We start from the raw sequence: 13763 nt of genomic DNA, 5'->3' as shown, positions 1-13763 counted from the left end.
AGAAGTATACCAAAATCCAGTGTAACATTTAAGGGCAGCCTTGTGGAGAACAGCTCTACTAGTAGCTCATGCCCCCCTTTGCTTGGAGGTCTACCTCTTGGGGAATTTCCCACTGGTCTTGAAGTAAAGCTCTTGAATTTGGGGTATCTAGTGATTGATGAATGCTGCCCCATTATCTTGAATAGAAAGCATCAAGGGGTCTCTCTGTTTAAGAAGAGCCTTAGTGGGGCGCCATGAACTTCTCGAAGTGTTTCCCAGTCCCATGCTCAGCATTAATGCTCCATTTTCAGGTTTGTCTTCCTCAGTTGAACTTGAAATTTTGTACATTTGGTGTGTTGAGCTGCTTCTGCAGTAGCTTCTGCTGCTCTGTCTGATTGACACTCCCAGGACTGACAAGCCTTTGATCAACCCAGCATAGAGCAGAGGGCATGTACATTTGTGCTGACCTGTGTATTCAACACTGAACATCATATTCCTTAGAAAGTCTCCCTGAGTTCTGTGTTAACATTCAACCCTCCACAGCCTTGGCTGGCTCGCAAGGTCTCATATGCGTAGTCATCTCAGCCATGTGCGTGGCTTCTTGTGCTTATACCATTGGCTGAGTTCATACTTCAACTACAAACAGCAAAAACAGAAAAATGTAAGTTGAATTAACTAAGACTGTAAAATCTCCCACCTATTAAAGTAGGTACTTCACTTCATCCTTTAAGAACAAACATTATTCACTGGTTACCAGTTTTTTAAAAGCTTGTTGAAATAAATGTGTTTAGTCATTTGCTCACTCATCCAACAAACATCAGTTCAGATTCCTAAGCAGGTGTTGATAAAATGTGGAAGATGAAAATTTTCTTTATACGACTCATTGGCTTATCAGCTTGCGGTCCCATAAACTGACGATGTGAAATCTGAGCCTGTTTCAGAATCTTCTTTTGTGCACATTGCTGATGTTAAGGGAAAATTGACTAGAATGCTAAAGAGGGGAAACATGGATTGTTTGCCTTTGACTTATGTGTATTAAAGCTTTTTTTTTTCACTTTATAAAAACTTGAGAACTAAAACTCTAAAATAAAACATTGTTTCAAACTTTATTAAACATGTCTAAAATTTCTAGAGATTTTGCAGACATCTAAGTTTAGATAAACTCAGAGAGGTGTTTCCTGCTGTCTGTCCTGCTGTTTATTTATTGTGAATGAAATGGTTTGAGAGAAGTTAAAGTAATCTCTGTATTTGTTTGGTTTCTCTTTTTAAAGACAGGTCTTCCTTGTAGCCCTAGCTGACCTGGAACTTGCTACATTCCTGGAACCAGGCCAGCCTCCTGTCTCACAGGGATCTGCCTGACTCTTCCTCCCTCCCAAGTGCTAGGAATAAAGGAGTGTGCTACTACACGTAGTAAAATTATTACTTATTTATGATACTCTAGATGAACCTTCTTGCTTTGTGAAATGGTGCTAGTAGCCTTCATTTAAGAAAGAATACCTTGAAATTGGAATATAACTTAGAGTGTGTTCCTGGAGCCCCTTTAGAGCAGGTGGAATAACTGGCTGTGTATGGTACTGTGGATGTCGTGAGTATATGTTTGTGTGCCCCTAGTAGGTTTAGAGCAAGGACCTGGTAGCCAGACCCTGGATTTGAACCTTGGCGTTACCTTAGTCCCTTTCTGATCCTGAGCAAATTCCACTCTTCATTTATGAACTAGATGTAGTATCTAGCTTGTAGTCTCCTGCAGGAACAAAGTGAGCTATATTTGTAAGCTACCCAGCAGTGTCCTATGTAAATGCAGTTGCTTCAGAAGGGTAGCCATCAACATTAGTACCGTCTGTCAGATGCAGTGTTTTCCATCTTTTATTACGTTCTGTCAGTAAAGTCAGCCTCATGGAGAAGTTATTTAGTAACTGTTGAGGTATTTGGAGAGAGTAGACATTTTAAAAAGGGAATACTCAGGTGTGTGCGCTCATTGGACTTACAGACTGTTCATTTCTCTTTATTAACTTCATTCATTCCCTGCTGCTCTGCCATAGTAAACTTTTTTTAATCTATTTGAGACAGGGTCTCCCTGAAGCCCCAGCTGGCCTAGAACTCATTTTGTAGACCAGGTTGGCCTTGAACTCACAGAGATCCTGCCCCAGCCCTGGCATAGTAAACTTTTCATTAAAAGTGGGGAGGGTCAAATGCCAGCCCACAGACCCTCCCTACTACATACACGTTTTGGGGTCAGCTTTATTCATTAAGCTCCTGAAAGTTTCATAAAATGTTTTAGTGATTCTAAGAATTATGTACAAAGATTCAAATAAACTGTGCCTTGTTATCAAGTAGACAGTAAATTAGAAACTTAGAAAAGGTTTAGGGACTGGAGAGATGGCTCACCAAATAAGAGTGCTGGCTATTCTTGCAGAAGACGCAGGTTTGAATCCCAGCACCCACATGACAGCTAACAACTGCGTGTAACTCCAGTTTTAGGGGATCTGACACCCTTTTCTGTCCTCCACGAGCACTGCATGATACGGGTGCACTTAATGTACATGCAAACATAACACTCATATACATAAAATAAAAATAAATCACCGGGCATGGTGGCGCACGCCTTTAATCCCAGCACTCGGGAGGCAGAGGCAGGCAGATCTCTGTGAGTTCAAAGCCAGCCTGGTCTACATAGTGAGTTCCAGGACAGCTGGGGCTACAGGGATACCCTTCTCAAAAAGACGAGACAAAAAAAAAAAAAACAATGAAAAAAAAAGTTTTAAAACATTTTCTTGGGTGGTGAGGTGGTTCTGTGAATAGAGGGGCTCCTGGGCAGGTCTGATGCCCTGGGTTTGATCCCCAGATTCCACAAGGTGCCAAGAAAGAACCAACTCCTGAGAGTTGTCCCCTTAATTTCTACAGGCGATCTCTCTCTCTCTCTCTCTCTCTCTCTCTCTCTCTCTCTCTCTCTCATTTTAAAAAATAGGGAAAGACAATAGGCACCAAAGCACAGATGCCCATAAGAACTCAATTCTTAGGTTCCAGTAATTTGGAATGTGATATTTAGGCTCAAAGCAATATTTTCTATAAATGGTTGTCTTAAAATTTTACATAAGACAGAAGCATGAAGTTTGAAACCTTTTTCGAATAGTTTAGCAAACTAATTAGAGTAGTAGTTACTATTTGTTAGATTTATACATCATTGGATCTTAACTCAGGCTGCTTCTGAAAAGGTCCAGAGCCTACTAGCAAAGTAACTTAAAATATTCTGAAATTGAGACTTTCCAGTAAGTCACAGTTAGTCTAAGAATTACAATATGCTGGGCATGGTGGCATACACCTTCAGTTCCAGCACTCAGGAGGAGAGGCCAGTTTGGTCTATGTAGCAAGTTCCAGGCTAGCCCAGTGCAGCAGGGACACCTTGTCTCTACTTGTGGTGGAATAAACACAAAATGGTTACCAGGAATAAGTGTGACTATTCTTTCATCTATTTTTTGCTAGATACGCTTAGGCACTTTTTAAGTAATAGCTTTGTAATTACTATAGGGGAGATGAATCACCAGTGTCACAGATGAAGTGATTGACAGGAGAGTCTCAGTAGCTTGCTTTGTCACAGTCAGTGCTGGTACCATGATTTACAACTCCAAAGCACTCTGCCTCCTCTGTTGTGTGAGAAAGGACAGAGAATTGTGGCTAAAGTCCTGTCTTTTGGCTATCTTCAGAGAATTGTGGCTAAAGTCAATCTTTTGGCTATCTTCAGAGAATTGTGGCTAAAGTCAGTCTTTTGGCTATCTTAATTTTGTTTTAAATGGAGCTGGAAAGATGGCTCAGGTTAAGAGCACTTGACTGTTTTACAGAGACCTCAAGTTTAGTTCCCAACACCCATGTGGTTTCTAAGAGCCACCTGTAACTCCAATTCCTGGGGATCAGGCGCCCTCTTCTGGCCGTGGCGGGTATTGCAGAGAGGATGCATTTACATGCAAGCAAAAACCCTCATACACTTAAAAAAATAATAATTGAAACCAGGTGTGGTGGCACAGGCCTTTAATCCCAGTACTCAGGAGGCAGTGGCAGGCGGATTTCTGTGAGTTCAAGGCCAGCCTGAGTTCCAGGACAGCTGGGGCTACAGGGAGACCCTGTCTCGAAAAGACCAAAAAAAAAAAAAAAAAAAAAAATTGATTAAAAAAAAATCTTTTATGAAAACATTATAAAGCACCTGGAGAATAGCTGCTTGGTTCCATCATGAACTTCTTTAATTCCAATTTTTATTTCCCTTGTTGATCCTGAGCTGTATGCATTTAGGACAATGGTGCTTTTATTTTTTTGGCTTCATTAGTTCTGAGGCCTCCCAGTTCCTTGATAGGAAGTGGAGTGGTTGTTTCACTTAGGCAGTTTAAGTTGTCATATTCCGATGAATTTATTTAAAGTTAAAAGCTTTTCCTTTTCTCTTGTGAAGAAAAAATTTGTAGTTAAAATATAACGATTCATACAGGACACTGTCAGAAAACCACTCAACAATGAAGCGACTGGTTGTAATACCGTCTCTTTATGTATAGTATTAAAGTTTATAATTCTGTGATATTTATTTTTTGTAGGATGTAATTAAAACCATTATACAGAGTGGTGGCATCAAGCACCTAGTTACCATGGCAACTAGTGAACATGTAATAATGCAGAACGAAGCTCTTGTTGCTTTGGCACTAATAGCAGCTTTAGAATTGGGTAAGTACCTCGCTGACAAACTTATTTTTTCCTATTTTTATCTTGGATGAAAAGAAGCACAAGAGTGGAATGGAAATCAGAACTTTAACTGCAAGTACTTGCCAGTATGTGTACTTATATCTAAATATTTGGAAAACTGGGGCTAGAGAGATGGCTCAGTGGTTAAGAGTACTGACTGCTCTTGCAGAGGACCCAGGTTTGATTCCCAGCACCCACATGGCAGCTAGCACCCATCCTAACTCCAGTTCCAGGGGATCCAATGCCCTCTTCTGATTGATCATTGTATGACATGGGTGCATTTACGTACATGCAAGCAATACATTCAGACCCATAAGATAAATAAAATATTTAAATATATAAAAAACCATGTATAGGTTGCAGTCACAGCTCTTTTCTTGGGTTGTGCTTTGTGTAACATTTTTAAGTCAGTGTTAACTTTTAAGTAGATAAGAAGAGATATGTAAAACATTTTCAGCAGACTTCATAGATAACTGAAACAATATTTGGAATACCATAGCAAGACATGAATCTGGAACTGGGGATGTAGCTCAGTGAGAAGAGTGCTTTCCAAGCATGCACAAGATCCTGAGCCTCCCCATTTTCCCCATTTCTCCCCCTCCCATTTAACTATCCCCCTTTTATACATTTCTCCCTTAGTAACACCTGCCTCGTACTAGTCTCTGCAGTTCCTTCTTTCCCTTTACCTCTCTGGTTACCTTCCATTTTCCTGGTTCCTGCAGTTACATCAGGATATGTACTCACAAAGATTTGGTGCTAGGATCCACAAGTGAGGGAGAGCATACATCTTGTTTTTCTGAATCTGTGTTGCTTCAGTTAGTATAACAGTTTCTAGATCCATCCATTTTACCTGAAAATTTTCATTTTTATCCTTCTTTACTAATGAGTAGAACGCCATTGTGTAAATTACCATATTTTTGTTAACCACTCGTCAATTGAGGGGCACTTAGGTTGCTTCCATCTCTTAGCTATTGTGAAAAGAGCAACAACAAACATGGTTGTACAAGTATCTCTGCAATAGGATGAGTCCTTTGGGTATATGCCAAGGAGTTGGGGTCATATGGTAGGTTCATTTTTAGATTTTTAAGAGTTCTCCAGGCTGCACAAGTATGTAATCTCACCATCGGTAAATGAGCGTTCCCCGCTCTCCATATCCTTACCAGCATTTGGTATCATTTGTTCTCTTAATCTTAGCCAATGGGACTGGGGTAAAATGAAATCTTAAGGTGGTTTAATTTGCATTTTCTTAATTACTAATGATGTTGAATACTATCTAAGGTGTTTCTTAGCCATCTTTATTTCTTCATTTGAGAACTCTCTTTAGATTTTTAGCCCATTTATTTTCTTAATTCTTCGTTTTTTGAGTTCTGTATATATTCTGGGTATTAAACCTCTGTCAGATGTGTCACAGGTAAAGATTTTTTCCCACTCCAGGTTTTTTCTTCACTTCCTTGCTTGTTTTTCTGTACAGAGAGCTTTTTTAGTTTAATTTGGTCCCAGTTACTGATTCTTGACCTTAATATTTGAGCACTTGATGTCCGATTTAGAAAGTCTTTTCCAACCTCTATCTTGTAGGTTACTGCCAGTGCTTTCTTCTAACAGTTTCAGAGTTTCAAGTTTTACATTGAGGTCTTTGATGCATTTGACTTTTGTGCAAGGTGAAAGATATGGATCTGGTTTCAATCTACTGAAGATCCAGTTTTGCCAGCATCATTTGTTGAAGATGCTATCTTCCCTCCATTGTGTGTTCTTGGCACTTTTGTCAAATATTAGGTGGCTGAAATTGACTATACTCGTTTGGGTCTTCATTTATGTTTCATTAATCTGTCTATTTTTGTGCCAGTACCATGCTGCTTTTATGACTAGAGCTCTCTAGTATACTTTGAGATCTGGTATAGTAATCCCCCAGCATTGCTCCTTGTGCTCAGGGTTGCTTTGGCTATCCGGGGTCTTTTGTGCTTCCATACAAATTCAGGGATTTTTATTTTTTCCAATTCTGTGAAGTATACCATGGAGAATTTTATTGGGATTGCATTGAATCTATCTTCTGTTGTCTTCTTCAGTCTCTTTCTTTAAATATTTAAATTTTTTGTTTAAATTGTAGAGATCTTTGATGTTTTTGGTCAGTTTTATTCCAAAAAACATTTTTTTGAGGCTACTGTGAATGGAAGGGTTTCCCTGTACTGTTTCTCTGATTGCTTGTTATTGGTATATAGAAAGGCTACTGGTTTTTGTAGATTAATTTTGTAACCTGCCACTTTACTGAAAGTGTTGAGTTCTAGGAATTTTCTGGTGGAATTTTTGGCGTCTCTTAGATATAGTATATATCATCTGCAAAAAAAGATAATTTGACCTCTTCTAATTTGTACTCCTTTAATTTCCTTCTCTTGTCTTATTGCTCTAGCCAGAGCTTCAAGCACTATATTGAAAAGGAGTGGCAATAGTAGACAGCCTTGTCTGGTTCCTAACTTTGATGGGAATGCTTCCAGTTTTTTCATTTACGATGGTGTTGGCTGTGGGTTTGTTGTATATAGCTTTCATTATGTTGAGGTATGTTCCCTCCATTCCAATTCTCTTTTTAGGATTTTTATTATGAATGCATGCTGAATTTTTTCAAAGGCCTTTTCTGCATCTATTGAAATGACCATGTGATTTTTGTCTTTGAGTCCATTTATATGATTTATAATGTTTATTGACTTACATATATTCAACCATCTCTGCATTTCTGGAATAAAGCCTACTTGATCATGGTGGATGATCTTTTTTGTGTGTCTGTATGCAGTTTGCAAGTATTTAGTTGAGAATTTTTGCACTATGTTCATTAAGGATATGGATCTACAGTTTTCTTTTTTTAGTTGTTTTCTTTACCTGGTTTTGGTATTGGAGTGAGGCTGGCTTCATAGAAGGAATTTGGAAGTTCTCCCTCTGTTTCTATCATTTTGAATAATTTAAGTAGTGTTGGTTGCAGATCTTCATATGTCTGGTAGAATTCTGCTGTAAATCTTTCTGGGTCTGGGCTTTTTTAGTTGGGAGGTTTTGTATTAACTGTTTCAATTTCCTTATATGTTATGGGTCTGTTTAAACTGTTGTCTGTTCTTGGTTTAACTTTGGTGGTTTCCATGATTTTATATATCCATCCATTTTGTTTAGGTTTTCAAATTTAATAAGAGTATAGGTTTTTAAAGTATTCCCTTATAATGTTCCGGATCTTTTGGGTGTCTGTTGTGATATTTCTCCTTTCATCTCTGATTTTGTTGGATTTGCTTTCTTTCTTTTGGTTCACTTAAGCTAAGGGTCTGTCTATCTTGTTTATTAGCTTTTCAGAGAACCAGTTCTTAGGTTCATTTATCCTTTGCATTGTTTCCTTTTTCTCTGTTTCATTAATTTCTGCTCTGATTTTTTGTTATTTCTTCTCATCTTCTGGGTTTAGGTTTCATTTTTTCTTGCCTTTCCTGTCTTGAGTTGCAATGTTAAGTCATTTATTTGTTCTCTTTCTGAGTTTTTAAATGTAGGTACATAGAGCTATAAACTTCCCTCTTAGGACTGCTTTTAAAGTGTCCTAGAGGTTTTCTTGTGTTGTAGTGTCCTTTTCATTGAATTCAAGAATACGTTATTTCTCCTTTAACCCGCTCATCATTCAGGAGTGTGTTATTTAGTCTCCATGAATTCATGTAGTTATTAGGGCTTCTTCTGCCAGTGTTAATTTTAAGCTTTATTGCATTGTGGTCTACTAGAATATATAGATTTCATTTTTTTTTTATTTTTTATTTGTTGAAGTTTGTTTTGTGGCCTGGTATGTGGTCAGTTTTTTGAGAAAGATCCATGGGCTGCCGAATAGAAAATATATTCTTTGATGCTTGGGTGAAATACTCAGATGTCTGTTAGGTCCATTTGATGTATAGTATCATTTAATTCAGATGTCTGTTTATTCTTTGTTCAGTTGACCTGTCTAGTGGAGACAGTGGGGTATTGAAGGCCCCTATTATTACTGATTTGTAGTTAATCTATGTCTTAACATCTTGTAGTGTTGTTATGAATTTGGGTGTACCAGAGTTTGGTGCATGTATGTTCATGATTGTAATGTCCTGTAATTGTTCCTTTGATCAGAATGAAGTGACCCTCTTTATCTCTTCTGATTAGTTTTAGTTTGAAGTCCATTTTGTCAGATATTAGAATTGCATCCCCTGCTTGTTTCTTAGTGCCATTTGCTTGGAATATTCTTTTCCATCCTTTCACTTTAAGGTGGTGCCTGTCCTTAAAGGTGAGGTGGGTTTCTTGCAGACAGCAAAAAGATGGATTTTGTTTCTTAATCCATTCACTTAACCTGTGTCTTCTGACTTGGAAGTTCAGTCCATTGATATTTAAAGTTATTATTGAAAGATGTATATTTTTTGCCATCATTTTGATTGCTGTTTGTGTTCTTTGTCTAATTTTGTGTTTCCTCAGTTATATTTATTTTCTTTTGTTGCCCCTGAGGTATAGTTGTTTCTCTCTCTACTTTCTGTATTGCTTCACGTATTCTTTGAAGAGCTGGTTTCATGGATATATATTCTTTCAGGCTATTCATGTCATGGAAGATTTTTCTTTCCCCCTTAACTATTATAGACATTTTTGCTGGGTAAAGTATTCTGGCCTGGCATCTATTGTCATTTAGAACTGGAAGTACCTTGGTCCAGGCTTTTCTGGCTTTCATAGTTTGCACTGATAAGCCAGCTGTAATTCTGTTCAGCTTTCCTTTGTGTGTGACTTGTTTTTCTTTTGCTGCTTTCAGTATTCTCTCTTTGTTCTGTACATTTAATGTTTTTACTATCGTATGCCAGGGGGAGTTTCTTTTCTGGTCCTGTCTATTTAGTGTTCTATGTGCTTCTTGTATTTGTATGGGGATGTCTTTCCTTAATTTTGGGAAATTCTCCTCTACAATCCTATTTAAGATCTGGTCAATACCATTAACCTGAGATTCTTCTCTTTCCTCTGTGCCTATGATATGTAGATTTGGTCTTTCCATGGTATCCCACATATCCTGCATATTCCATTCCTGCATTTAAAAATTTTTTTACATAATCTTTTCTTGAGCAGTCCAGTTCAAGTTTATCCTCTAGTGTTAATATTCTGCTTTCCATTTCATTCAGTGAGGCTTTCTCCTATTGTTTCAAATTGGCTTATTGAATGTTTCCCTTCTTCATTTCAGCCTGAGTTTTCTTCAGTGTTTCTATCTCTTTCATGAATTCAGCCAGAAGTTTATCCCTGTCTTTTAGTTCTTTGATTTGTTTGTGTGTGTTTTAAATTTGTTGAATTCCTTTATCATGTTCACGATTGTTCTTTTAAATTGTGTGTCCTGGGTTATCTCTAGGGGCTTCTCCTTGTAGAACTCTTTTACAGTACTGGTAGAGTTTGGTGGGAACATGCTCTTTTGGTTTTCCATATTATTTTTCCATTGTGATTTTGGCTTTTGGATTTCTTTTGTTGTTTGTGATTCTGGTCTGAAAATCAAGCCTTTCTTTGTTGATCTGCTTCTGTTTGTATTATTGGTGTGCCTTGGATGTTTTCTTATTGGGTATATAAAGCTGGTTGGTCTATATTTCAGGTTCTCGCAGATATTATTTTGCAGGGAACTGATGGCTTCAGATTAGCTACTCAAGAGCTCCCACAGAGGCCCAAGACAGGCTCCAAATAGGTAACGCTCAGGCTTCCTTCTAACATTTGGATCCCTACTAGTGGGCACTCACAGTACAATTTGGGAAGTTTGCTATGGGGAGGCCCGATTTTGGCACACTCAGGCAGCCTGCTAAGGTCTCAGCCCCTACTGTTGTGCAAAGAGGTCCAGCCCTGGCAAAGTGGGAGGGGCCTCAGGTGGTCACTCTTAGGGAGTTGGGCACAGCCTGATTTGGGGAGGCTCATCACCACTGGAAGGCTGGATCCAGGCACTCTCAGGCTGTCTGCCCTCAAAGTTCTCAGCCTCTAGTATAGGGCAGAGAGATATACCCCTGGTGAAGTGGGACAGTCTTCGTATCGTTCTGATTAGGGGTTTGGGCATGGAGCAATTTGGGGAAGCTCACCACCATATGGAGGCTGGATCCAAGCACTCAGTCTGCTGAGGTCTCAGCCCCTATACTGAATCCAGGAAGCTGGATCCAGGCGTTCTCAGGCTGTCTGCTAGGGTCTCAGTCCCATGTATTCATGTTTTTATTATTCTGTAATGTTTTGGCTCCTTGAGCTGAAGATAGCAAAATAAGTTCATTCTGTCTTTTCAAATGCATAGAATGCTTTGAAAACCATATTTCCCTAGTCTTGTCTCCTTACAGGATATTTTGTTATCATTATCATTGTAAATTTTTATATGGTAGTATTAAGACAGCATTTTTAAGCATATACAGCTTTTTTTAACGTGTATGAGTATATTGCCCGCATGTGTGTAAGTGCATCCGTGTCGTGCAGTGCCCTTGGAGGTCAGAAGGTGGCGTCGGATTCCTCCAGAACTGGTGTTATGGATGGTTGTTAGCCACCATGTGGGTGTTGGGAATTGAATTGGGTCCTCTGCAAGAGCAGCCGGTACTCTTAACCACTGAGCCATCTCTCCAGCCTGAATATACAGCTTTTTAAAGAATACAGATTCATTTCAGTTGTAAGAAGTAATACAGAGTCATTTATAGCCATGTTCACCTTCCTCCAGCACTCATCTCCATTATACCCTGACCCCTGGAAACCACTAATGTACCTTTGAAATGGCCATTTCACAGTCTCACTAGCATTGCAGGAGTGATACAGTTTTTGCTGCATCTTTACCACATTTGTGCTTATTATTTTCAGTTTAGCCATTTTGACAGCTAGCTCTGTTGTCTCTGTATGATTTGAATCATTGTTTCTTTAATGGCCAAGGATAATGAGCCTCTTCTCATATGCTTGTTTGATATCTATATATATTTTCCTTAGAATTTCTATTTACAATTTTTTCCCATTTACTTTTTTTAAATTACTGAGTTGAGGATTTGTCTGTATTGAGACATGGTCTCATGTATACTAGGCTAGCCTCAAACTCACTGTGTAGCTGAGGATAGCTGTGGACTCCTGATTCTCCTGCCTCTACCTTCTGAGTGCCGTAACACCCATTGTTTGTGCTGCTTGATACTGAATCCAGGGCTTCATGCATGCTAGGCAAGCATTCTAATAAGCTATATCCCCAGCCCTGGGAGTGTCTTGTGCTAGAAAGCTTTGTAATACTTTGGGGGCTGGAGAGATGATCTGCTCAGCTCTTCTGATGATTGACATGCAGTACTAGCATTGACTAGCAGTAAGATATTTGTGCAATTGACTTGTTTCCCTAATAAGAGACAGTTAAAAGGACCCAGGCAGCCTGGGTCCATTTATGGAAGAAGCTTGCTGACATGTATTTCTAACACTAGTCAGGAATTCGGTGGAACCAGCTTGAATCAGTGGCAGAGCAGCTGTAGTAGTTACTCTTCTGTTGCTGAACTAAAACACTATGACCAAGGCAGCTTATAAAAGGAGGAGTTTGCTTGGCTTACAGTTCCAGAGGGATGAGAGTCCATCATGGTTTGGGAGGCATAGTGGCAGCCAGAACAGAAAGCTCGTATCTTCAAGCACCCTCAAGAAGAAAGCACAAAACTGGAAATGGGGCAAGGCTCTGAACTTTCAGTGTTGTATCCAGTCACATGCTTCCTCCAGCAAGGCTGCACCTCCTAAATCTCTGCAAACAGCACCATCAACACCACTAACAGGGAACCAAATGCACAAGTACTTGGAGCCCATGGGGAACATGTTCATTCAAACCGCCATAGCGGCCTAAGTCCTTCTCTTAACCATTTTCATCCTGACAGAGCTTTTCTTCTATCCAGAATTCTATTTCTCTTCTCCATGCCCCACTCTTTTCATAGAGAATGAGTATTATCAGTGCATTTTGGGAGGTTCCCTGTGGTTGTATAGATGAGGAAACAATGTTTAACCTGATGGCAGTACATTCACACAGTTGATTTGACTTATACTTTGTTTCATATTCTAGGCACTGCTGAGAAAGATCTAGAAAGTGCTAAGCTTGTACAGATTTTACACAGACTGCTAGCAGATGAGAGAAGTGCCCCTGAAATTAAATATAATTCCATGGTCCTGATCTGTGCTCTCATGGGATCTGGTAAGTGTTTCTTCTGTCAGTTAATGCTATCAACATATGGCCAACATCAAGAATTAAATTTGCAGTAGTAGAAAATTGTGATTTGTGTTTAAAAAGCAGTCAAAATTAATTTGTGGAGGTTATGGGATTACTTTTACTAAAAATACTTTTTTAATGTATAAATGCAGGTGTCCATGGAGAGCAGAGGGTGTGGGATTCCATGGAGCTGAAATTGCAGGTGGCTGTAAGCCACCAAATGCATCTGCTAGAAACCAAACTCAGTCCCCTTTAAGAGCAGTGCATGCTCTCGGAACACTCTCCAGTCCCCCAGAATTACTTTTAAACTGAAAGTTTTCCCCCCAAAATTTTTACTTTACTAGGAAATATCATATAGCAAATAAAGCAAAAATCAAAATGTGTTTTATTAATGCTAAATGTATTTTTATACCAAGAACAGGTTCTGATTTTATTTGCTGTATTAGCTAAGGAATTTATTAGCGAAATCATTGCTATATCTTGATGTAAGTACGAGTTGGTTGTTTTATTGCTGATTTCCTATTTTATCAATTGTTAAGAAAGAAGTATTGAAGTCCCTTCCCCTATAATGATGCATTCATGTGTTTATCATTTTTCTTAGCATATTTTTCAACTCTGCACATAACTTTAGGACTGCTGCATCTTGATAGATTGGTCCTTCTGTCCCTGGTATTTCCTTGCTCTAAAGTCTATTTTATGTGATGTTAACATAGCTACACATGCTTTCTTTTTAGCAATATTTTCATTACCTTTTTCTTCTCTCTTAGGTTCAGTATGCTGTGTTGATATTTAAGTCTCTGGTAGATAGTATTTAGTAAACGTAGCTTATAATCCACTCTGTCAGTGCCTGCATTTGGTTTACTCATATGATCTACATTTACTGTAATGTCTGATATAATATGGC

The 13763-nt window shown here is 38.8% G+C and overlaps 1 protein-coding gene across 9 annotated transcripts in view; it reads left to right on the top strand.

Moving 5' to 3' along the window:
* Positions 1 to 13763, top strand: part of Rap1gds1 (Rap1 GTPase-GDP dissociation stimulator 1) — a 122510-nt gene that overhangs the window by 103441 nt on the left and 5306 nt on the right. For all 9 annotated transcript variants that reach the window (XM_008826186.3, XM_008826182.2, XM_029560230.1 and 6 more), the window contains 2 exons: positions 4554 to 4680; positions 12716 to 12844. In XM_008826186.3, coding sequence (XP_008824408.1) covers positions 4554 to 4680; positions 12716 to 12844 — 256 coding nt within the window. The remainder of the gene's footprint in view (positions 1 to 4553; positions 4681 to 12715; positions 12845 to 13763) is intronic.

Source organism: Nannospalax galili, unplaced genomic scaffold (genome assembly GCF_000622305.1).
Source record: "Nannospalax galili isolate Female #2095 unplaced genomic scaffold, S.galili_v1.0 scaffold189, whole genome shotgun sequence".
Classification (NCBI taxonomy): domain Eukaryota; kingdom Metazoa; phylum Chordata; class Mammalia; order Rodentia; family Spalacidae; genus Nannospalax; species Nannospalax galili.
This window is presented reverse-complemented; position numbering and strand designations above follow the sequence as displayed.